This window comes from Protopterus annectens, chromosome 6.part0 (genome assembly GCF_019279795.1).
Source record: "Protopterus annectens isolate FY-2018-M chromosome 6.part0, PAN1.0, whole genome shotgun sequence".
Taxonomy (NCBI): Eukaryota; Metazoa; Chordata; order Ceratodontiformes; family Protopteridae; genus Protopterus; species Protopterus annectens.
This window is the reverse complement of record NC_056737.1, coordinates 1,915,320,294-1,915,345,700: the sequence shown is the minus strand read 5'-3', so window position 1 is coordinate 1,915,345,700 and position 25,407 is coordinate 1,915,320,294. Positions and strand designations below refer to the sequence as shown.

The following is a 25,407-nucleotide window of genomic DNA, read 5'->3' as shown; positions in this document are numbered from 1 at the left end:
ACAATTTTTTGTACGAACAAAATGTATAGATATGTGTCAGTTAGTAAACTGATGACATTCACATCTTAGGAATAAAGTACAGCATTTTCTTACATTAGTAGGTTATTAAGAACTACTATGAACTATTAGTTCATTCTTCTGTTTTAAAGTAATCACATTTGATAAGAACCTTAAAAAGAGACTATAGCATTCTTTTATTACCGAAATATGGCTAATAAAGGCTGAAGTGTGATATATAGTACTGCCATAGGTGATCAGCTAAATGAAACATAGTTGTAAATGAATCCCCTAAGGGCCTTCAATAACCACTAACATTGGCAGCTAATAAATAAGATGCTAATAAAAGTGATTTTACTAACAATCAACTAACATACTGATTGTTCTGAAAGAAATGAACACTGCATTTCTTTTCCAGAAACCAAATATAGTGATTACTCATCAGGAAGTAAAACCAACAACATCCTGCTAGTTTTCTTATAACCAAACACCCCGGTACAGTCTCTCATAGAAGTGTGACTAATAAACCTTAAAAGTCTGATCTTCCATTTATTGCATTAATTTGTTACCTCAAAGGGTCCATCACCATACTGAAAACTAGTGAAAAGGTCATATTAGTTCAAAGAAGTAAGGTGCTTAAATAGCTCCTGTAAACTATATAAAAGCCTTAATTAAATATAATGAGCTTTTTATTTTTCAATTATAGCTTATACTATCTTTGAATTTTGAAAAGCTATTTCATTAACAAAACAAAAGATGAAAATTTCACATTTCCTAATAATAAACAGATCTAACTATTTTTAATGCACCTGTCCTTGCAATATTATTGTTGCCTATGTGGTACAGATCTAACTATTTTTAATGCACCTGTCCTTGCAATATTACTGTTGCCTATGTGGTACATCCCTATCAGCCTATTACACAAATGCATTTATAAAATAACTGAGATAACCGGTTATGTACATCTATACATTTAACATTTTGTTAAATGATTCATGAATATTTGTTCAGCAAGTCAATAGTTATAAAAAATGTACATGTAACACAAGTATATAAGCAGCTTATAGCATTATTAAATCTTCCAAAAATGCACAAATCACAACTAGTATTTCTCATCAAGATATCTGCACCCTTGTCATACATAAAGCAAATATTTTGAGAATACTATTCGTATATGACTATATAAGGCTCAAGAATACCTATGATGATAAGAAAAAGTATTTAGGCTACATGCATAGTATAATCCCTATTTATTTAAGAAATTATTGCGTATAATGTCTTACAATAAGTTGAAAGTAGTAATCTAGTTATATCTTCTTTCCGTATGCTGTATGAGGAAACAAATTCGATTCAGTAGCTTCCCGGTGAAGATCAGTTTACTTCTGATGCCTTCATGATGACGTTTTAAGAAAGCTCTGAGCTTTCCAGCCGCGATGGATACCACAGTCTCGAGTTCATCGTGAATATAAAGCTTTTCAAAGTTCCGGCAGGAAATAGTAAGTAAAACATTGCTTAACTGCATCTAAGGCAATGTCTCGAGACTCCCTCTATACCGAGAGATGAGAAAAGAGAGAGAGAAAAAAAAAGAACCTCGCATACACAACATGAAGGAATGACTGCTATCAAGCAAAGCTTCACCACACTATCAACCAGACTCACTGGTTAATCTACGACCAAAGAACACAGGCGCCAAAATATACAGTTAACACAAACAACACCACACCTGTCTCCACAGTGCTAGAGCACCAAACCAGAGCATCCAAATAAACACACCAACAACTCAGACACAACATCGAAGCCATACCATTACTCCAGCCACACTGCCACTTACATCCCGGGTCAGAAGTGCCATCACTAGCATAGCAATTCTGCAACTATACATCGGGCCATCATACAAGATTCCTTTATCAAACAATTAACCATAAATCAACTAAAATACAAATACAGAAATTATAACTAAAAAGTTTTCCAACCACTGTAAGAATCAAAATCAAGATAAACAAATACACCCCCTAATGATAAGCACCACTACAAGACATCCGGAAGCATAGATATCCGAGACAGGAGAATAAACATTAAGATAATTAATCTTAAGCAGTACAAATGAAAAAAATCCCAACAAACGATTATTCTGCAAAACAAAATAAACAACTATTTAGTTAACCAATTTACATTATATTAAATATAATACCAAAAGCTCACCTGGATGTCTGGTTTCATTTCCCCAACTGAGTAAATCAGGTGCAAATATGTACTTGTTATAATTCATCTTTTGATTTATTTTTTTTTTTTTAGGGTCAAATGTTTTCCAAGTATTGTTCTCAGCATTTCTTTTAAGACTAGGACTGGCCCACTCCATTTCATCTACTTTTTCCAGTATGTTATTAGATTTTATATAAGTTATTGCATTATCTAGGTCATCAAAATTTTTAAAACCATCTTGATAAAATATTTTCAGTCTTGCAGGAAAAAGCAAATGGGTTTTTATTTTATTCTTTTTTAGTTCCCCGACTAAAGGCAAGAAAATTTTCCTTTTTGATAATACTTAAGAAGAATAGTTATTATTAAAGCGTATAATATTGTCCTTCGGTTTGATTGGGGATTTTGCCCATGCAGTCTTTAGTACCATTTCCTTATCATGGGCTGATAGGAACTTTACAATAACAGATTTAGAATAATTACTCTTGGTGTTTTTAGATGTCACCATTGATCTAAGGGCTCTTTCAGTACCATATGAAAGAGCCTCCGGCAGTTCAAGTACTTCAGGCAACCAGGAAAATAAAAATGTTTCCATATTATTTCCCTCTGTTGTCCGGTAAGCCAAAAATTCTCACATTATTCCTACGGGACCTGTTTTCAAGGTCATCAACCTTTGTCTGAAGAGGAGAATTGAGTTTCAACAGGAACTCAGCATTATGTGCACTCTCCTGAATTCTGTTATCCATATCACTTAATGCAGTTTCCATTTCTGAAATCTGCTTTCTTTGTTGCAATAAATCTTCATGTAGAATGTCCATTTGGTGAGAACACTTTTCTTTGAAATTGTCAATTTTTATATCCATTTTGTCTATTTTGACATTTAGTTCTTGAATAGTAGTTAGTAATGACTAGTTCTTTTTTGATAGTTGACTCTTGATGAGAAGATTTAGTGAAGCTCATCTTGTTTTTTGACTGTAGCACTTCCAAGTGTAACTTTGACAGGAAAATGTAAAATCTACTTGAAATTTTGTATATATTTATGTACTACCCTAATATATACTTTAAAGAATTAATTAAAATAAAAAAAAACTATTAGGGAAGTTTATATCAATATTTCCTGTCAAAGTTCTGTAAAGGCAGAGCTGATTAGAAAAGCTGCTACTCTGTGCTCATCTTGGACACGCCCCCCCCCCCCCCCATTTATATGTATTTTTTGATTGCCAAATGGACTAAGGTTGATATATTTCCAGCCATGTAGCATATTGTCTTGGATAAAATCAGACTTAATAATCTGTTTAATAATCTGGTTAAATAACAGGTACCACATCATTATAAATGTTATTTAAGTACATAAGGGTTCTATTATTATGACAGCTGCTAAGTAGGGCAGGACCAGCTCAAGTGTCACACTGATGGGGGAAGGGATGTAAATTTAACATGTGTACCAATAACACTGTTTTACAGCACAATAAACCACTCTCCTGCCTGATAAAAAGTGTGTGTGTATATATGTATATATATATATATATATATATATATATATATATATATATATTTAGAAAGCTTGTGAGGAAACTATTACTCTATTTTTGTTTTACTTGGATCGCTCGTCTATGTACTTAAAGGATTTTTGACTGGAAACAGACTGCCTGCCTTGCTTAGATTATTTTCGAATACTTAATAATTCTGTACAGTTACATATTTATTTATTTATTTACTTAAGACGAGTTTAAGTTTGCTACTTCTACTGTTGTATGATCTGATTAATATACAGTGATTAAGTAGAGATATATGGACTGAAAATCTTCCACACACACAAGTTTCTTATACTGTTTGATTCTACCTTATAAAAGACTGACCAAAACTGTTCATGGCTCCAGCAGCTGTTCTTTTGTTTATCATTGTTTGGACACTCAAAGAATTTGGACCCTTTTTCAGCACTGAGTCCTAAAGTTTTTGACGTCTTAGCTCCAGTATTCAATGAAGGTGCTAGCTTTTCTAATGTAAGACTACACTTAGCTGCAATTTGTAATTTTCATATAGGAATGAATAATTCGACCTTCGCATCCTCCAAACTTCACAGGGCTTTTCTCAGAGGAACTTTCCTACTTAGACTTCCATTAAAAGATCCTGCTCTTCCTTGGAATTTAAACATTGATCTGATGTGAATTCTCATTCATTCCTCACCTAATGGGTTCAGATCCCACTCTGAAGTTACACTAGCTTGTGGCCTCCCAAAAAAATTTAAAGCTCCTTCCCTACGCACAATGCACCATCCCTAGCCTTCCAGATCTCATTTGCTGCTTTCGTATCTAGATATGGTCACCTTTTAGCTCTCGAGTCATAGAGTGGGAGATGAGTTTTTCCTTATTTTTTCATTCATACAGTTTATTTGTTAAATATGTATCTTTTTCTGCATCCTTGTACTTCTAAGCTCCTTCCGTACACTCACTAGTGTAACTTTCTACCTACCATTGTTGGTATGCCTAGATGTTCTTCATCTCACATTGCTGCAGTCCTTAAATATGGGTAGTCCGCTGTCCGCGGTCGGCCCAAATACCAAAGTATTAGGCTGACGTCGGTCATGGGCGCCCAGATCTGACATCAGAGCGTCAGGGTATAAAAGCGCATGACCGACGTCATATCCTCAGTCTTTTTTGCCGCATGGTCCAATGCAGAAGCAGCGTGTGCAAGTGCCGTTCGGCGTTCTGAAATTTTCGTATTCTGAGTTTCAGACCGAAACCAAGTTGGGCTAAGTACCCCGTTGGGGAATATTTTTGTTTTTTCTTGCCTCAGTTAATTCCGGATGTCAGAAAAAGTGAATAATTGTATTTCTTGTGGGAAACAGATACTGCATAGGGATTACCACTCTCTTTGTATTCCTTGTTTGGGACCTGAGCACGACGTAGTCGGGTGTCGCTTTTGTGCTAGGTTTAATAAGCGCACCATTAAACGTAGGTTAGATTGCGCTAGGCTTGTCTTCGGTAAGCGGTGTAATTATAATATGCCGTCGGATCCTCCGACACCCGCTACCGCGAAGAAGCGCAAGGACAAATCTTTAAAGTCCAGGCAGGATGAGTCGTCCGTCCCGGACGCCGGTTCTTTAGAAACTACGGTGGAATCTGGGGATCCGGCCGAGGTTTCAGTTGAGTCTCAGGGGGAGGCTTTAATTTTGCAAGATGTGGCCTCTCAGGAGTCAGGCCAGGCTGAGGGGGCCTCTCAGGTTGCTGTTCTCCCTTCCTTGCCTAAGGTGGTTAGGCCTTCTCCTTCTGTCTCTAGGGCTCCTTTCAAGAGCAGGCCTAGTTTGCCTTCCACGGGTGTCAGTCCTAGTTCTGCAGGTTCTGTGCCTAAAAAACACATGCTTAAAATGGCAGAAGATTTAATTTCTTTAATCAGAGGTTCTATGCCCCCTCCTGATAAGAGACCTAGGGTGGAGCCAGAGGTGGAAAGTTTGGAGCAGGCTTCAGATTATTCAGAGTCTTCGGCTGAAGACATTCAGGATTTTCCTCCTTATTCTGATTCAGATGCAGAGGATTCCACTCCTTCTGCTTCTCCTCCAGAGGATTTTTCTTTTTCAGAAACCCTGCATTCTATGAGGGAACATTTTAAATGGGAAGGTCAGGATTTCTCAGATTCCCGAAAGAGGCTTAGGGAATTTTTGTTTTTACCACAACATAGGCCCTTGGCTATCCCTCCTGTTTTGGATGTTGTTCAAGACGTTTTCTCCGAGGCTTCCCTTAATCCAGACTCTCTGCCTCCTGCGCCAGTTAAGCCAGATAGGTATTACAGAGTACCTGAGACTCATAAATATCTGTATAAGAGTCCAAGGGCTGACCCAGAAACTATTAGCCAGGGACCTAAGGGTGTCAGGGCTTCTGTTGTAAAGAATCCAGTTCCTATGGATAAAGATGCTAGAGCTTTGGATAGATGGGGTAAGAAAGTGTATACCTCTTCCACTTTAGCAATGAGGGCTTTGAATTGCCAGTTTCATATGTTGAAGTATCAGAATTTTCTCCTTTCTCAACTAAAATCTAAAGTAGATGCTTTGGCAGAGGGCATAGAATGTAAAGAATTACAGGATTTGGTACATGCTTCTGAACAGGTGGGTAAGCATTCTTTGCAGTGTGGTTTCGATGCTTTACAGGCTTCTTCCAGGGTGGCTGCCACTGGTTCAGTTATTCGCAGGCACTCCTGGCTTAAGGATCAGAATTTGTCAGAGCATGTTAAAACTAGAATTTTGGATGCTCCTTTACAGTCTGAAGTTTTGTTTGGTTCTCCTGTGGAGTCTGTCTTGAAGAAAATGGAAGACAAGGCTAAGTCTATGCAGACTGTTAAAGATTTTTTGCAGGTGCAGCCGCCTAAGTTTAGCAGGAATTGGCCTACTAAGGGATGGGCTTATCCTTCTTCTGATTTACAGTCTAGGGGTAGATCTAGACGTGGTAGGGGCAGAGCTCAGAGTTCTTTCAGGCCTAGAACATGGAGTTCACCTGCACAATCTACAGGTGAGGGCAGGGGCCAGTCATTTCGTAAACAGGCCCAATGACCTGCATCTTCAGCTGCCAGATCCTTCCTGTCTGGCAGCTCCTTTGGGAGGAAAGTTGGCACTCTTCAAGCAAAACTGGCTTTTAATCACCCAGGACAAATGGGTGTTGGACATTATAGACCGAGGCTACAAGTTTTATTTCCATACAGTGCCTCCTTTCAAAGGCATGCCAGACGTTCCTCCTCAGCAAAGGGTAGAGGCTCACAAAAGCAGATTTCTTTACTTCTTCAAATGGGGGCTATACAGCAGGTCCCTCTGTCAGAAGTGGGCCTAGGATTTTATTCTCGCCTGTTTCTAGTACCAAAGAAAGGAAACACTTGGAGGCCAATTTTGGATTTATCTATCCTCAACACATACCTGGACATTCCAAAATTCAAAATGTTGACGTTGCAACAACTTCTACCTCTGTTGGGCAAAGATCACTGGATGGTAACTCTGGATCTCAAAGAGGCTTATCTTCATGTTCCTATCAGGCCCAGTTGCAGGAGATACCTGCGTTTTCGAGCTGGGACTTTACATTATCAGTTCTCTGCATTGCCCTTTGGCTTATCTACTGCGCCCAGGGTGTTCACAAAGGTTCTGGCTCCAGTGATAGCCTTCTTACGGTTAAGAGGAATACAAATTTATCCTTATTTGGACGATTGCCTGATTCTGGCTCAAGACAAGTACGAACTTCTTCATCATCTACAGTATGTGATGGCAGTGTTAAGGTGCCTAGGGTATTCTGTGAACGAAACAAAGTCCAGTCTAGTACCCTCTCAGGAAATGTGCTTTCTGGGTGTGAGACTGAATACAGCTTCCCAGATGGCCTTTTTGACCCCGGACAAGCAAAAGAACCTTACGCTTTACTTCCATCAATTGTCTCTACGGTCCAGGCTGACTGCAAGGACAGTCCTTCAAGCCTTGGGGTTCATGGCATCTTGTATTCTGGTGCTTCCCAATGCCAAACTGCATATGAGGAAGCTACAATGGTATCTCAAAATGTATGGACACAACACTGCCAAGATCTGGACACTGTCATTCAAATAATACCTTGCATTCAAAAGGAATTTTTGTGGTGGGCTCAGGAATGTCACCTAAACAAGGGACTCTCTGTGACCCGACCAGAGGCGAGTCAGATTTTAACGACAGATGCCTCGGACAAGGCTTGGGGAGCACACCTCAATGGAAAATGGGTGCAAGACACGTGGCCTGCCAGACTTCAACATTTACATATCAACTTGAAGGAGATGTTAGCAGTCCAATTTGCATTGATGGCTTTCAAGGACTTACTTCACCCAGGGCAAGTGTTGATTCTAACAGACAACACAACTGTCATGTGGTACATCAACAAGCAAGGGGGAACCCATTCGTACCCTCTTTGCAGGCAAGTAATGATTTTGTGGGAGACTGCTCTCAGTTTACACCTCAATCTTCAGGCAAGGTTTCTACCAGGAGCACAGAACTCCTTAGCAGATGTTTTGAGCAGACAGATAGTGGATCCCCACGAGTGGAAATTGGATCCTCATGTATTTCGAAAATTGACAGTGATATGGGGAACTCCAGACATAGATCTGTTCGCTTCTCCACAAAATTTCCAGTTGCCAAAGTTTTGCACAAAAATGTTTCATCCCACAGCTTGGAAAGTGGATGCTCTATCATTCAGTTGGAGCAATCTTCACGTCTATGCCTTTCCGCCTCTGCCTCTCCTCCCCAAGGTACTCTTGAAGGTCAGACAGGACAAGCCCTCCATGATTCTAATAGCTCCAGATTGGCCTCGACAGCACTGGTACCCTCTGCTGAGGAGTTTAGTACGGGAGCCTCCATGGCCTTTGCCTTCGATTCCGCACCTTTTGTCTCAGGAGGGCAATCATTTCCTCAATGTCAGGATTCAGTCCCTGCATCTAACAGCCTGGCGTATTCTGTTCTAGAACCTGGAGGGTCGCAGCTTCCACAACAAGTTTTGAATGTTATTTTGGAGGCCAGAAGGCCTAGTACAAGGAAAGTTTATGCTGGTAAATGGAGGAGATTTTTAATTTGGAGCAAAACAAAGAGCTTTGATGTTTCCAGGCCTGATTTAAGTGTTTCTCTTCAATATCTTACAGAATTATTAGACAAGGGTTTGTCTTTCTCCTCTACAAAGGTTCATGCTGCAGCCATTTCTGCTCACTATGACTGTGACCCTCCATTATTCTCTCATCCTTTGTTTAAGCAATTTCTTAGGGGGGCAAAGAACATAAGACCCCCACGTAGAGCTCCTACTCCTGCCTGGGATCTCAATTTTGTGTTGGAAAAGCTTACTTTACCTCCTTTTGAGCCTGCAGCTACTGCTGAGTTAAAGTTTTTGTCTTGGAAGACTGCTTTTTTGTTGGCCATTACGTCTGCTAGAAGGGTTTCTGAATTGCAGGCTCTTATGGCAGTTGAACCCTTCCTAATTTTTCATAAGGATAGGGTATCTCTGCGTACTAATCCTACTTTTATGCCTAAAGTGGTTTCAAAGGTGGCCTTGAACCAATCAATTCATTTGCCTACTTTTTATGCAGATCCCCAAAATAAAGGGAGAAAATTTTGCACACTTTGGATATTCACAGGCAGTTGCGTTATTATTTGAGCAGGACTAAAGGGTTCAGACAGTCTCAGCAGTTGTTTGTTTCTTTTGCTTTAGGTTCTCAGGGAAACCTGTTTCAAAACAAACTATTTCTAAGTGGATTGGATTTTGTATTGCTTTTTGTTATTCTCATCATGGTAAGGAGGTTCCGGCTGGAATCAGACCTCACTCCACTAGGGCTACTGCCACTTCTACAGCTTTTTTAAGGGGAGTAGCTACTAAAGATATTTTGGAAGCAGCTACTTGGAGTTCAGTGCATACTTTTTCTATACACTACCACCTTCCTCTTTATTCCAAATCTAGAGCTGGATTTGCCACTGCGATCTTACAGGGTATTTTGGCAGCTCCCAATGCTTTATAATTTTGCCAACCTCCCCTTACCTCTGCTTTGGGATTCTACCCATATGTAAGGACTGCAGCAATGTGAGATGAAGAACATAGTACAGTTTTGTACCTACCATAAATGTAGATGTTCGAAGATCCACATTGCTGCAGTCCAATTTACCCTCCCTCCTTCCCCTCTGTAGTTTGGAATGATTGTATGGTTTGGGTGGTAGCTATCATTTGTACATGCCTTTTGGGAAGTATTCTATTTTTGGCTGTGGCCTTTCTTTTTAAGGCCTTCTGACATCTGGGGCAAGAAAAGACTGAGGATATGACGTTGGTCATGCGCTTTTATACCCTGACGCTCTGATGTCAGATCTGGGCGCCCATGACTGACGTCAGCCTAATACTTTGGTATTCGGGCCGACCGAGGACAGCGGACTTACCCATATGTAAGGACTGCAGCAATGTGGATCTTCGAACATCTACATTTATGGTAGATACAAAACTGTACTTTTTCCTTCCCAATCCTTTCACACTTTGTGTGTTTTGAATTTACCATTGGCAGTATTATTTTCCTTTCTAATACACCTAGTTTAATTTCTTCAGTACCTGGGATTCAAAAAATCCGATAATTGTGAGCACAAATTACTGATCTCTGATACCCTTCCTCTTTGCATATACCACTCTGAATTCATTGAATTCTGCTTTAATGTATATTTTCTGTATATATTACTGTAATCAAACTAATTCCTGTGTTTATGTATATATTCTGTATATGTTACTATATTTGCTATCTGTAACACTGTTTCTGCTTCTGTAGTAATTAATTTTTTGTATCTTGGAGCTTTTCTCCCCGGGCCTCCAATGAAAATGGGCTCTTTTAGGCTAAGTGGACTTATCCCGATTAAACAAATGCAATAAATAAAATATACTGTTTGGGGCCAGACCATTTAAATATAGATTGCAGCATTTGTAATAAGTTTAACCATTGTGATGTTGCTGACAGGAGGAATAAATTAATATTAAAAGGTTTGCTGCCCACCTCCTTATCTGAAATCCTCGCTGGGACTGAATCCCAAACAGAAAGCTAAAGACCCATTGAAAGGGTCTAAACCTTCGGAGTTTTCAATCTGTTCCTTGTTAGAACCTCCAAACAAAGTGCAGAAATCAGATCTGAAACTTAAGATCCAACCTTCTTCGGATCCAACAAAATCTACATCGGATCCTACTGTCCTGGATCTATAGCATCCACCCAGGACAACTTACACCCCCCAGTTGGATCCAGTTCCGTCCAGACTGCCTTCCCACTTTTTGGAAAGTTACTCTGTCTCCAGCCATGGCATCTTCTCATTCCTCCAGGGGTCTTACTGAAGCGGATGTGGTGAGAATGAGGAGGAAATTCCTCACTGTGCAAATTTGGATGGGAGTTCATATATCTCCTACCCCATTGGGTCAGGAAGCACGATCATCCACTACTCCACCTGATGTCCTTCAAGGATGCATCTGCAGTCCTAACATATGGGTTGTCCTGCCTCAGGCAGCCCTTCGGTCGGCCGGATTCCAAAGTCTGGGTCTGGCCTCGTCTGATGTCGCTCTTCACCCGACGTCATAGCTGCTGTTTGTTGGGTATAAAGGCATCAGCCGACGCCATTTTCCTCAGTCTTTCTTGCCGAGCGGTGCCCGAAGCAGAAGCTGTTCGCAAGTGCTGGTCGGTCAGATCCAGAGTTTTCTACTACCGAAGACTTCTAAAAAGCTAAGTACCCCGTTGGGGACTCTTTCTTGCCTCAGCCGATGTCAGACAAAGTAAATAAATGTTTAACTTGTGGGAAACAAATACCTCATAAGGATTTCCACTCTTACTGCCTTCCTTGCTTAGGCCCAGACCACGACGTATCAGCTTGTCTAGCCTGTGCTTCCTTCAACCGACGGATGCTTAGACGTCGGTCGGAGTTTGCAGAGGAGTTTTTTGGTCCCGCTTTTGCATACAAAATGCCGTCGGAGACTCCGACTACACAATTAGTTAAAAAGCGCAAGGAAAAGGACCGACACTCGCGGTCCGGGGTTTCGGCTGAAACCACGGTTAGGCCAACCGCAAGTGTCTCGGTTCTTCCTTCGGCCGAAAGCATGCCTCCGACAACCGAGGCCTCACACAGCATGGCTGAATCTGCTACTGAATTTACTGCTACAGAAGCAGGCACCCAGGATTTGTCAGACACTATTCCTTTAGACATATCTACCCCTGCACGTGGGGCTGCTAGACCCCCTGCATCTATGTCTGTCAAGGCTTTTGCCAGGGCTAAAGCAGCTAAATCTTCGAAGGCCTTACCTGCTAAAACTCCCTCACAAAGGCCTACCTCTAGTTCCCAAATACTCAGCCTGGCTGAGGATCTCATTTCTTTAATCAGGGGATCCCAACCTCACCCAGACAGGGCCTCTCAGCCCCCTCCAGATAAGAGGCCTAGGACTGAACCCCCAGAACCTGTCTCTACAGACTATTCCTCGGATGACTCAGACCCTCATGAAGGCCCATATTCTCCTTATGAGGATTCTGCTGCAGAAGACTCCATTCCTTCTGCTTCTCCTCCGGAAGAATTTCTTTTGGGGAAACCTTACATGCTATGAGGGAACACTTCCAATGGCAGGGCCAGGATTTTTCAGATTCAAGGAAAAGGCTAAGGACTTTTTTACACTTACCACAGCATAGGCCTTTAGCCATTCCTCCAGTACTAACAGTTGTTGATGATGCATATAATGATGCCTGTACTGCCCCTGATTCTCTTCCTCCGGCCCCTGCCAAGCCTAACAGATATTATAGGGTTCCGGACACACACTACCATTTGTATAAGGCTCCTGTTGCAGACCCTGAAACCATTTCACAGGGCCCTAAAGGTGTGGCAGCTGCCTCTGCCAAAAACCCTCTTCCCTCTGAAAGGGAATCTAGAGCATTAGAGAGATGGGGTAAAACGGTTTATACTTCTGCTACTCTTTTGGCCAGGGCCTTAAACTGTCAATTTCACATGATTCAGTACCAGGAATTTTTGTTAGACCAGCTAAATAAAAAACTATCCTCTCCTGAACCTATAGACCGCAAGTCCCTTCAGGATTTGGTACATAACTCTCAGCAGGTCAGTAACCATTTTTTAAAATGTGGCTATGATGCACTGGAGGCTTCCTTTAGATCAGCTATGACTGGAACAGTGATTCGAAGGCATGCCTGGTTAAAAGAACAATCCTTACCAGACCATGTTAAGTCAAAACTCCTAGATGCTCCCATGGAGAAACAAAGTTTGTTTGGCTCCCCTGCACAGGAGGTTCTAAAGAAGGTGGAAGAAAAAGCAAAATCTGTCCAAACAGTCAAGGATTTCTTACAGGTCCAACCTCCGAGGTTTAGCAGAAATTGGCCTTCGAAGAATTGGTCCTTTCCAGACAACGCCAGAGCACAGAGAGGCAGAAATAGACGCCCAAGAGGCAGAGGTCAATCTAGGGGTGCCTACAGGGGATGTCAGTGGCAACCTACCAACCAGAGAAGTACTGCCACAGATTCAACTACAACCACTTCCACAGGGCAGACACAATGACTTGGCTCTGGTTCCGCCTACCAGGGAACAACTGGAAGCACCCTTGGGCGGAAAGCTAGCCTTATTTTCCGACAACTGGCATTACATCACAGGAGACAAATGGACTTTACAAACAATAGACAAGGGCTAGAGGTTTCACTTCCACACTCTACCAAAAAAGAGAGGAATGCCAAACCTACCACCAAGCCAAAAAACAGACGCTCTAAGACAAATCAACAACTTACTAAGGATGAGAGCTATAGAAAAGGTACCGCCTATGGAGCAAGGCCAAGGATTTTACTCTAGGCTTTTCCTTGTACCAAGAAAAGAAAATCAATGGAGACCTATTCTCGACTTGTCCGCACTGAACACATACCTCATTGTGCCAAAATTCAAAATGCTGACCCTCCAGCAACTTCTTCCCATGCTGGGCAAGGAGTCTTGGCTGGTGACTCTAGATCTCAAGGAGGCATACCTGCATGTCCCTATACGACCAGATTGCAGAAGACACCTCAGATTTCTTGCAGGATCAGAGCATTATCAATTCTCAGCATTGCCCTTTGGCTTATCTACTGCGCCCAGAGTATTCACAAAATGCCTGGCATCAGTAATTGCTCATTGCAGGCTTCAGGGAATTCAAATTTACCCATACCTGGACGACTGCCTAATACAAGCGGACAACAAGGAAAAATTAACAAAATATTTGGAAAATGTCATACAACTGTTGCAAGCCTTGGGATACACAGTCAACATGCAAAAGTCAAGACTAGTACCATCCCAAAGGATAACATTCTTGGGTGCAGAACTGGATACATCAACTCAAATGGCTTTTCTCACAGCAGAAAAACAAAAGCAACTACCAGTCTACTTCATGACATTAACAACACAAACTCAGCTTACTGCAAGGAAAGTCCTGCAAGCCCTGGGTTACATGGCATCCTGCATAATATTGGTTCCGCATGCCAGATTGCATATGAGGAAGTTGCAATGGTACCTAAGGAATGTATGGTCTCAACACAAGCACAGTCTAGAAGCCCAGATTCCAATAATTCCATGCCTGAAGCAAGAATTCCTGTGGTGGGCTCAGGCCTGTCGGTTGAACAGAGGGTTGCCTTTCCACAAACCTCATCCAAGCCAAACCATCACCACGGACGCCTCAGACCTAGGATGGGGGGCACACATGGTGGACAAGTGTATACAAGGCCTCTGGACCCAAGACCAGCTGAATCTACACATAAATCTAAAGGAGATGCTGGCAGTGAAATATGCGATCCAGGCATTCAGACCACTCCTTCAACAGGGTCATCTGCTGATAAGGACGGACAATACCACAGTCGTGTGGTACATCAACAAACAGGGAGGTACACATTCATATCCTCTATGCCGGATGGTAATGGACCTGTGGAATGTGGCCCTGAATTTCAACATTCAACTTCAGGCCAGATTTGTACCAGGAAAAGAGAACTATCTAGCAGACACCTTAAGCAGAACTACCACGGATGCTCCCGAATGGATGCTGCATCCAGATATCTTCAAAGCCATAACAAAGAAATGGGGACTACCACAGATAGAACTGTTCACCTCCCCACACAACCACCAATTGAAGAAATTCTGCACAAGAGCATACCACCCACTTGCTTGGAGGGTGGACTCCCTTTCCTTCAGCTGGAAAAACCTGATAGCATATGCATTTCCACCTCTTCCCTTGATGTACAAAGTTCTACTGAAGATCAGAGAGGATCAGCCAAGGGTAATTCTGATAGCTCCAGACTGGCCGAAGCAACATTGGTACCCGCTACTGAGGAGCATGTCTCGGACACACGCATGGCCATTACCTCTATGCCCCTTACTACTAACACAGGACAACTACAAGATCCTACATCCAAACTTGAAAACACTGCAGCTTGCTGCCTGGAATATTGCATAAAACAAAATAACCCAGGTTTATCTCAGAGGGTTAAGGACATTATCCTGGAGGCACGCCGACCCTCCACAAGGAAGACTTATTCAGCCAAGTGGAAAAGATACCTCATTTGGAGTGCAGCAAAGGGAGAAAATGTCTCATTGGCAAACATAGCACACATCCTGGAATATTTAGCAGAGCTGTTCCACAATGGCCTGTCTTACTCCTCCATTAAGATTCATGCATCAGCAATTTCAGCAGAATACAACATGGATCCTCCTGTCTTCTCTCATCCTCTACTCAGGCAGTTCTTGAGAGGAATCAAAAATGTAAAACCTCCAAGGAAACCACCTTTACCTACATGGGATCTCAACTTTGTGCTGGAAAAGTTAACACTTCCCCCTTTTGAACCAGCAGCAACAGCAGAATTACAATTCTTGTCTTGGAAAACTGCTTTCCTGCTAGCAATTACTTCAGCAAGAAGGGTATCTGAGTTACAGGCATTAATGTCAGTACAACCCTTCCTTATCTTCCATCAGGACAGAGTCTCTCTGAGAACTAACCCTACCTTTATGCCAAAAGTGGTCTCTAGAGTATCATTGAACCAAGCGATTCATTTACCGACGTTCTTCCCCAACCCACAGAACAGGGGGGAAAGACTGCTACATACCTTGGATGTACACAGACAATTACGCTACTATCTGGACAGAACTAAGACCAGCAGACAAACTGACCAGCTTCTGGGAGCATATGCAACAGGAATGCAAGGAAAAGCAATTTCAAAACAGACAATCTCAAAATGGATAGGAAATTGCATTCGATTTTGCTATTCTTTTCATGGAAAGACGACAACTGATATCAGACCTCATTCCACAAGAGCTACAGCCGCCACTACAGCTTTCCTACGAGGAGTGGCTACCAAAGACATTTTAGAAGCTGCTACTTGGAGCTCCGTGCATACATTTGCCAAGCATTATAATCTACCCTTATACTCTAGATCCCGAGCAGGTTTTGCAACTGCTGATTTGCAAGGGATCTTAACTACACCATCTTTATCTTAGTGCCTCCTCCCCCAGTTGTCTATGGTATTCTACCCATATGTTAGGACTGCAGATGCATCCTTGAAGGACATAGTACAGTTTTGTACCTACCATAAATGTAGATGTCCGATAGGTATGCATCTGCAGTCAGGATTACCCACCCTCCTTCCCCTCTGTGGTATCCCTAGGGTATTTACCCCTCTTTTAGCTAGCTGGGGGAATCTATTATGGTGTATTTGTTTGTATATATGTGTGTATATATATATATATATATATGTATATATATATATATTTGCCTATTGTTTGCTCTCTACTGTTTGGAATTATTTGCATTTATCCAAATTTAGCCTTCCTAGAGGGCACCTGGCATCTGGGAAAGAAACACTGTGGAAAATGGCGTCGGCTGATGCCTTTATACCCAACAAACAGCAGCTATGACGTCGGGTGAAGTGCGACATCAGCCGAGGCCAGACCCAGACTTTGGAATCCGGCCGACCGAAGGGCTGCCTGAGGCAGGACAACCCATATGTTAGGACTGCAGATGCATACCTATCGGACATCTACATTTATGGGAGGTACAAAACTGTACTTTACTGCTTCTTCTCTAATACAGCCTATTGCTTTAGAGTCCTCAGATCTGAGTGTTCCAGGTCCGTCTGGTTTGGATCTGAAGAAGATCCTTTCTTTGGATTTGAATACTGCTCCGACTACACCCGCTCTGACACGCTTGGAGCCGGGTGACTCTCTGATCTGAAGTATCCCTGTCTGATCCGGGAGGCTGGAGTCAACTCTGAAGTTTTTGGAGCAGTCTCTTTCTCTCGGAGCTTTAGCACTGGACAGCTCGGTTCTGACTTGCTTCTCTGGTGGGTTGCTCTCTGAGTGGAAAGAGGTGATGGACCAGAAAATTGCTTTTTTGGCTTCATTGTCTTCCTTCTGTTGGGAGCGATCTGCATTTCAGGTTGTGAAAAGTTTTCTCTGCTCCGGCATGACAGATGGGTCCTGTCCTGTTCAATCCACCTTCTACTTCTCAGATGGCTTTGCACAGTGAGTCGCATCATTCTATCCTACAGAGAGATCCGGTTCAAAGCTTCCTAGCCACCCAGTAGGGTATCTTAATCTCTTCTGATACTTCACCAGATCATCCCACTGAGGAAGTCCCTAGGAAGAGGAAGTGCAAAATGAGGCACTTGGACTGTCAGTTGGTCACTGAGGATGCTAACTTCGATGGAGAGGAGTCCCCAAAATCATCACCCAGTGTCTCATTTGGAGACATTCTTGAGATCCTAAAGCGGAAGGGTGGCTAATCTTCCCAAGACCCCTTCTCCTGAGGAATTAGTATTTCTGAAGGCTTTTGGAGCTGGCCCGTCTATCTCCTTGGTTACTCAGTCCACTGATGAGCTCACTGATTTGGTCTCTAGGTAGGTGTGAAAGGAACATGATACCATTGAGCCAGTCCGTAAGAGACCAGACCGATTTCTGGCTCCACTAGTAGGAAGGTAATTTTAGGTTAAAGTGGTGACAGATGCCTTGGTCTTGGAGGCAGCTAGAGGAAAATGAACTTGCGGAGCACAGTTCCACTGTCCATTCCCCTAACAGAGAGTCTAGGGCGATTGACAGATTTGGGAAGCAGGTTTATTCTTCAACTACTTTTCCACATGGATTGCTGAACTGTCTGACATATTTTATGGGACTTCAAAGAGATTTGATTAAAGAGCTATCAGAGTCTTTCTGGAACTGAAATGACTGATTCTCAATCTTCAGTAGTCTCTCAGATGACTTCTCTACAAGCTGTATCGAATTCATCCATGAGGCTCATCTCGCATGCTGTGGAAGGCGCGTCAGAGGCCACAAATTCAGGTATTTCCATCAGGTGGCATACCTGGATGTGCCTGTGTGATTTTGTGAAGCTGTTCAAGTCCTCGTTTGTCAATACACCTTTTGATGGCACTTCCTTGTTTGGCCTCGCGGTGAAGATGCACTCTCCAGGTGAGAGAGACTGAAAGACCCACTCTGCACTGGGCGTACATTTTTCGACCCTTCAAAGGGCCTTTTCCAGGAATCAGTAGAACAATAGACTGTCACTGTCAGTTCAGTGCACTGCCGTTTGGCCTCACCACAGCCCCAGGGTGTTCAAGTGTATGGCAGTGGGAGCAGCTCACTTGAGACTGCAAGGATACTAGGTGCTTCCTTACTTGGATGACTGGCTCATTACTGCCCTGACCAGGCATCGACTGATAGAAGCAAGAGATCAGGTTCTACAGACTTGTTCACATCTTGTAATAACAATAAATTGCAACAAGTCTCACTCACAGCCAACTAAGACATTTAGAATTCATAAGAAAGGTGTGCAACACAGTATCTATGGTAGCTTCTCTTCCACTATCTAGAGTGCAGTTGATACGGATGCAACTCAGGAAAATTAGTAGTAACAGAATTTCAGCCAGATTGATTTTGCAAGCCCTGGGGTCTGTCTCAGTAGCAATAATTTTAGTTCCTTAAGTGAGATTCCACATGAGAGTTCTACAGTGGATGCTAGTGATACAGTTGTCAATACTTCCTCAACCCATATCAGCGAAGATGAGAATAACTTAAGCATGCAGAAGACACCTTTACTGGTGGATGCAATTGCAACAGGTATTGCAAGGCAGTCCTTTTGTCCTTTCTCAGCTCAGGGCCCATAGTGACCACAAAATTTTCCCAGATTGGGTGTGTGGGGGGGCATTTCCTGAGGAAAATTATCTAAGGCACCCCACCCCACCCCCAAAGAGGCCAACTTTCATATCAGTGTTCGGGAGATGAGAGCGGTGCTTTTGGCGTTACAGGCATTCCAAGACACTCTCCCTCTCAGAACAGTTTCAGTCCAGACAGACATGTCACTAGTTTGGTACATCAGCAAGTAAGGGGGAACCAGATCTTATCCCATGTGTCAAGAAGCCCTCGGAGTGTGGCAATGGGTGATGTCTTCCAGTTGCTTTTTATTAGCAATGCATATTCCAGGGAAGTGCAAAGTGATAGCAGACAAACTGAGCAGGTCCATGTTACTACCTCATGAGTGGTCTTTCAACAGCAAAGTGAAGGAAATGATTTTCAGTCAGTGGGAGCCAGCCTTGCTGCAATCTTTTTCTCTCCTGTAAACAAGTGCAGCAACTTTTTTGCCCTTATCCCCTCACGGGGGGAAATCACAGAGGGATGCTTTACTCCACAATTGGCCCACCGGACTTCTGTATGCGTACTCTCCAACTCCCCTAATTCTCAAATTCCTGCAGAAAGCAGCCAGGTTGAAGAGCAAAGTCATCCTCATTGCACCTTTCTGGCCTCGACAGATTTGGTTTCTCTTCCTTTGGCCTTACCTAAAATATCCACCTTGGATTCTGGATCTAACTCCAGACCCTTCTGTATTGTACAACAGGCATGCTTCACGCAGATATTTCAAACCTCAAACTGACAGCAAGGTTTCCCATTCCTCTAACAGGCAAACAGCCAGTTTTCTTCCCCCTGTCTGATCATGCTTTTCTCTTTCTATAAACCTCCTACTAGGAAACTCAAGTAAGTGGAAAAGATGTGTTTATTGGGCCGAGCAAAATCAAATTGACCCTTTCTCAGCTCCAGTTCAGTTAGTTCTGGAGTTTTTGTCAATTCTATTTAATGGAGGTGCTTAGTTCAAGTATAAAAGTCCAATCTGCAGCAATTTCCAGCTTTCGTTTCATGTTGGATTTCAAAATTCTTCACTGGCTTCTAAGCGGGACACTGTCCTGTTAAGATCCCCTTATAAAGACCGCATTCCAGCATGGGATTTAAATTTGGTACTGCAAGCCTTAATTTATTCCCCCTTTGAACTGGCAGATAAATGTAATCTTAAATTCCTGACCTGGAAAACGGTGTTTCTAGTTGTAATTATATCTGCTAGAAGGATTTCAGAAATTCATGCTCTATCTTCTAAGCCTCCATATTTGATTTTTCATAAAGATAGGGTCACACTATGTACCAGTGCTTCCTTTCTTCCTAAGATGTCAGACTCCACCATCAGCCAATCCATTAACTTGCCAATATTCCCTCCAAAATTTGAAAATAAAGGAGAATATATGCTGCATTTATTGGATGTCCATAGACAGTTGTGTTTCTACCAACACGGAACAAAAGAAATTTGACAGATCAGATGTTTACTTCCTTTGCACATACTAAATTGGGCGAATCAGTTACAAAGGTAACTGTAGCTAGATGGTTGACAGATTGCATTTCATTTGTCTATAATAAGTTGAATCTACCCTTACCCAAAACCTTTAAAAGCTCATTCAACCAGATTTATGGCAACTTTGTCTATATTTGTCTAGAGCTTCTGTGGACGATATATGTGCAGCTGTAACTTGGTCAAATCCTTATACCTTTATCACTCATTACAGAGTAGATCTGGTCTCGAGGGGAAGAGCAGCCTTTGGCTCAACCATACTCTGGAATATCCTTCCTTAGAGTCCACCCAGGATTTTAGTTAGCTGGGGGGACTGTCCAATTGGTTGAGGAATGACCGAAAACTGGCAACATCAGATAAAGAAGTTATGTACTCATCATAATGTTCCATCTGTGTTGTCCATTTTCATTCTTTCTCAACTCCCCCCCACCCACCGACCAACCTCCAGCCTTTTCAATGACTGACTTCTGGAGAAGTGAGAGGCTTTAAGGGATATATCTGTCCTTTGTTTTGAGCTCCAGATATGGCATAGTGTAATAGTGTTCCTGACAGACCGCAAACAAGATCTGAGGGAGGTTAGGGATGATGCATTATGGGTAGTGAAGGAGCTTGAGAGTTTTTTTGGAGGCTACGAGCAAGTGTAATGACAGTCCAATCCAAGGATTGGATCCAAACCCATTAGTTGAGGGAGAATAAAAGTGGAAAACAGAGATGGAACATTATGGTCAGTACATAACACTTTTTTTTTTGGCAGTCTTTACCTCCACACCCTTTTGAACCATCAGCCAAGTGTGAACTAATGTTTTTGACTTGGAAAACTATATTTTTAGCTGCTATTACTTCTGCTAGAAGAGTATTGGAATTTTACAGGCCTTATCTAAACCCCCTTATTTGATTTTTTACATGGATAGAGTATCTTTCCAGACGAATCCTTCCTTTCTTCCTAAGGTGGTGTAAGAACCCAATATTAATCAGGTTATCAACTTTCCAGTGTTTCTAAATTTCTCAAATAAAGGAGTATATATGTTACATCTATTTGATGCTCACAAACAATTGCATTTTTATCTTCACAGAAGCAAAAATTTGATGAAATCTGAGCAATTTTTCTTTTTCGTAAGCAAAATAAGGCAAACAAGTTTCTAATGTAACTTTAGCCAAATGGTTGATTAATTGTATTACTCTTGTATAGAAAAAGTGGTTTTGCCTTTACCAAAACCACCAAAAGCTCATTCAACTAAATCGATGGTAACTTCGTTAGCCTTTTTATCTATAACTTCCTTGTACGATGCTTGTGCAGCTGCAGCTTGGGCTAATCCTTATACATTTATTGGTCATTACAAATTGGATCGGGTCTCTAGGGGAAGAGCAGCCTTTGGCTTAGCGGTACTAGGAATATCCTTCCTTAAAGTCCTCCTAGGATTTAGGTAGCTGGGGACTCTGTCCCAACAGGTGAGGAATGAATGAAATTGACAGCTAGTTATGTACTCACCATAAAGTTCAATCTGAATTATCCATTTTCATTTTTCCTCAACTTCTCTCCCACCAGCCCCCTCCTTGTTTGACTCTTGGAAAGATCAAAAGCTGCTGGAGGAACTACTGTTCTTTGAGTCCCATATTATGCTTTATCTTTTCCTTCTGCTTTGCGGGTATAAGGGGCAGCAAACAAGATCTGAAGTATGTTGGGTGACTAGGGCATTGTGGGTAAAGGGAGGAGCTTGAGAGTTTGTGTTCTATGAGTTGGAAGAAGTGGTGGAGTCATATCCAAAGATCGGATCTGAGAGCAACAGTTGAGTGAAAATGGGCAACACAAATGGAACATTATGGTGAGTGTGTAACTTTTTAATATAGACAGTAGTAAGAAAAAAATGGATCAAGGCAAAGTATTTTGCTTTCCATGTATAAACCTTGAATGACATATTCTGAATAACCTGAAGCATTATTGTCTTGTTTTCCACTTGTTAGCATTTCCTTATTTCACTGGCCACAGTTTAACCACTATTGTTGCTTTTCAACAGCAGTGCAAGCAAGCATTCAGCACTGACAAATTCCACTATTGTTAGTTGCATTAAGAATTTCAAAATGTAAGGCTGCTAAAAACGGGTTGCTGTGATACGTTTGCATCTTGTCATGTATAGATCTGTGATGGGTTTATGAGCTCTTGATGTTTTTGCAATTGATTTTATTGCAATACGTTTATTTTTTTGCCATTTTATTTCCCTTGTTGTAGAAAGTTATGATTGGCTGGGCTGCTGGGGGCACCATATGAAGTCTCCTGGATTCAAGGCACTGAGGGAACATCAAAAGGTAATAAATTAATTCACACAATGTTTTTGGAGACTAAGATTTTATTTCTCTATCTTCTGCCTGTTATTGATTCAGTTCCCTGAATGTAATTATCTGTAGCTGAGAAATTTTAATATTGTAGTAAATGTGGCGTTAGAGTGTGAATATCCTCTCAAGAGTAACTGCTGGAAATTCCTCCTGTGATATCCATATCTCAGCATTTTCTTTAAATCTTCTATTTTAGCAGAGGCATGTGTCAGACTAGGATATTTTCCAGTGCCTGCATTGTCCATTAATTTTCTTCTTGGCAAGACTGAATCTTGATCCTAATGAATAGTTTGAAAGTTCCCATATTTGATGCCCAAAATTGCTTGATCCTGTTCTCTATGCCAGGTATTTTGGTGGGGAGTCAGGAGGTTTGACCGAAGGTACCAGGAAGTCTATCGTTTGACAGACATATTTTCCTAGTTTTAAAGAGGTACTTCATCATGGCAAAAGTGCCTTGTATTACTCTTGTAATTTATCTTTCAGATTAATCTGACTTGATTCTGATTTGGATCCTAATTATTTTACAGTTAAGGTGCAGGTTTCTGGCATGTCTTCAAACTGTAGAAAGCAGAGCTGCAGCAGTTAATGACTGACTTATGGCTAAGGTGCTGCTAAAAGCATTCTGTATTTTGGCCACCCTTTGAAGAGCCCTTCTCTTTGAGAGTTAAACCTCATAATTGACAAGTTTGCCCATCTTACAATCTATTTGGTAAGGCACTTGTGAAGTTTGTGTCATTGAAGAATTCTTTTTTTCTTTACACCCTCAGTTCTCAGCTGTCCCCAGCCAGACCTCTGGTGACCCCTTTGTTCTTCCTATGGAGTGAGAGCCAATCCATTTGCTTCCCAAGCAAAGGTGGCATTCCTGCAACCAATTTGTGATATTTAGGTGTTGATTGTCTGAGACTTATAGCCCATCTTACACACTAGGGCTCTTCCTTTTCAGTGGCTGTTAGCTTTGCTGCCACTTAGGTCTGGAAACATCCCTTTGCACACAGTATAAAACATACTTCTGGCTTGACATGGCAGAAGCCATAGCAGTCATGCACTGGGTCATTCCAGATCACTACCCCCCAGAATGGAACAGCTGGCATCAGCTGCTCTCTTATCTTCGCTGGTGCTGTTCCAGCACCCAAGCTAGTACTCAAATTCAAGCTGTCTAGTTCTTGGTGACGACTTTATCCCCTCTGAGTCACAGAGCTGGACTTGGAAGAATCAACTTCCTGTATATTATCACATAGCCTCTTGATATTTGAGCTGCAAACCCTCATCTGTAAGGGACCCTTATTTGGTGTTTTTTTCAAATTAAATGTCGCTTATAACTAACCCATGTTTCTGCCTGAAAGTGGCTTCAAAGTTGTCCTTAAGCTAGTGCATTCATATTTGTTCTCTTTCTGGGAATGTAGTCCAGGACATAGAAAAATACCTTCAGTAACTTGATGTGCATAATAAGTTAATAACTTACTTTTGAAGTACGTGCATGAGGTTCGTAGTAGACTGATTATCTACTTTGATAGCTAAGAAGAAACTTTCTGTGATTAAGTCCTAGGGCAAGAAACTTGCTGTGATCAAGTGCTAGGGCAAACTGCACTTGTTTGCTATGAAATGCCTAACTGCTTGTTGGAAAATGCTGCTATCAAATCCTGCTTCACTAGTGGCATGGCTGCTTCAGTGGTTTCTTTACAAATGTCTCCATTGTGGACATTTGTAACATGGCTAGTTGCTTTTGTTCACATTTGTTGTAACAATTAGTTCAGTCCTTAATTCCAGGGCATAAAACTCTTGCTTTCTGAGCGCTTGTCTTTTGTCCTGTCACAGGCTGCAGTCTCTTATGGAGACTGTTTTCACTGCTAGGGCTTTCTCTGAACTTGTTACCCAATGCAGATATCTTTGTTGCCCAGTGTACTTCATATGTCTGCTTCAGGGAGGTTATTGAACATTAGATCATGATGTCTGGACTTGTGTATCTCAAGCAGCTTTTTTTGTTGTTGCCTTATCTTTGCGAAAGCCAGTACTGTTCTTGAGCCTGCTTGCCAGTACTGTTCTTGAGCCTGCTTGCCAGTACTGTTCTTGAGCCTGCTTGCCAGTACTGTTCTTGAGCCTGCTTGCCAGTACTGTTCTTGAGCCTGCTTGCCAGTACTGTTCTTGAGCCTGCTTGCCAGTACTGTTCTTGAGCCTGCTTGCCAGTACTGTTCTTGAGCCTGCTTGCCAGTACTGTTCTTGAGCCTGCTTGCCAGTACTATTCTTGAGCCTGCTTGCCAGTACTATTCTTGAGCCTGCTTGCCAGTACTATTCTTGAGCCTGCTTTCCATGGAACCACTCGTGGCATTAAGAGCTTTCTTGTTCAGCTGTATGCTTTCTACAGTAGTAGAGGAGTTTAGTTTTGCAGTAGCTTGTGCTTCTCTGATAATTATCTTCATAGATATTCAGTCAAAACTAAAAAAATGTAGGAGTATGATTGTGATAATTACTGTGGTAATGAAAAGGGACAAAAACCTGTTTTTTTTCCCTCTCTCCACTATTTCATCTTTTTTATAAATATGGATAGCAAGGAGTCTTATAAAAGTGACCGAAGAAGGGTAGCAAATCTGAATTGCCAATGAACTTAAAATCTGACACTTCAGTATATGATTACAGTGGATGTTACTGCACATTCAGGAACTTTGTCACATACTAGAATTCACTTCTCTGATCTTTGTAATGTCAAAAGATCAGTGTAACAGCATTTATTCAGTACATA

General features: G+C 41.8%; 1 protein-coding gene across 1 annotated transcript in view; it reads left to right on the top strand.

The window, feature by feature from the left end:
• The window catches only part of TTLL4 (tubulin tyrosine ligase like 4), a 1,780,839-nt gene that overhangs the window by 436,350 nt on the left and 1,319,082 nt on the right, over positions 1-25,407 (top strand). Inside the window, exon 11 of the mRNA XM_044073711.1 lies at positions 22,567-22,643. Within this exon, the coding sequence (XP_043929646.1) occupies positions 22,567-22,643 (77 nt within the window). The remainder of the gene's footprint in view (positions 1-22,566; positions 22,644-25,407) is intronic.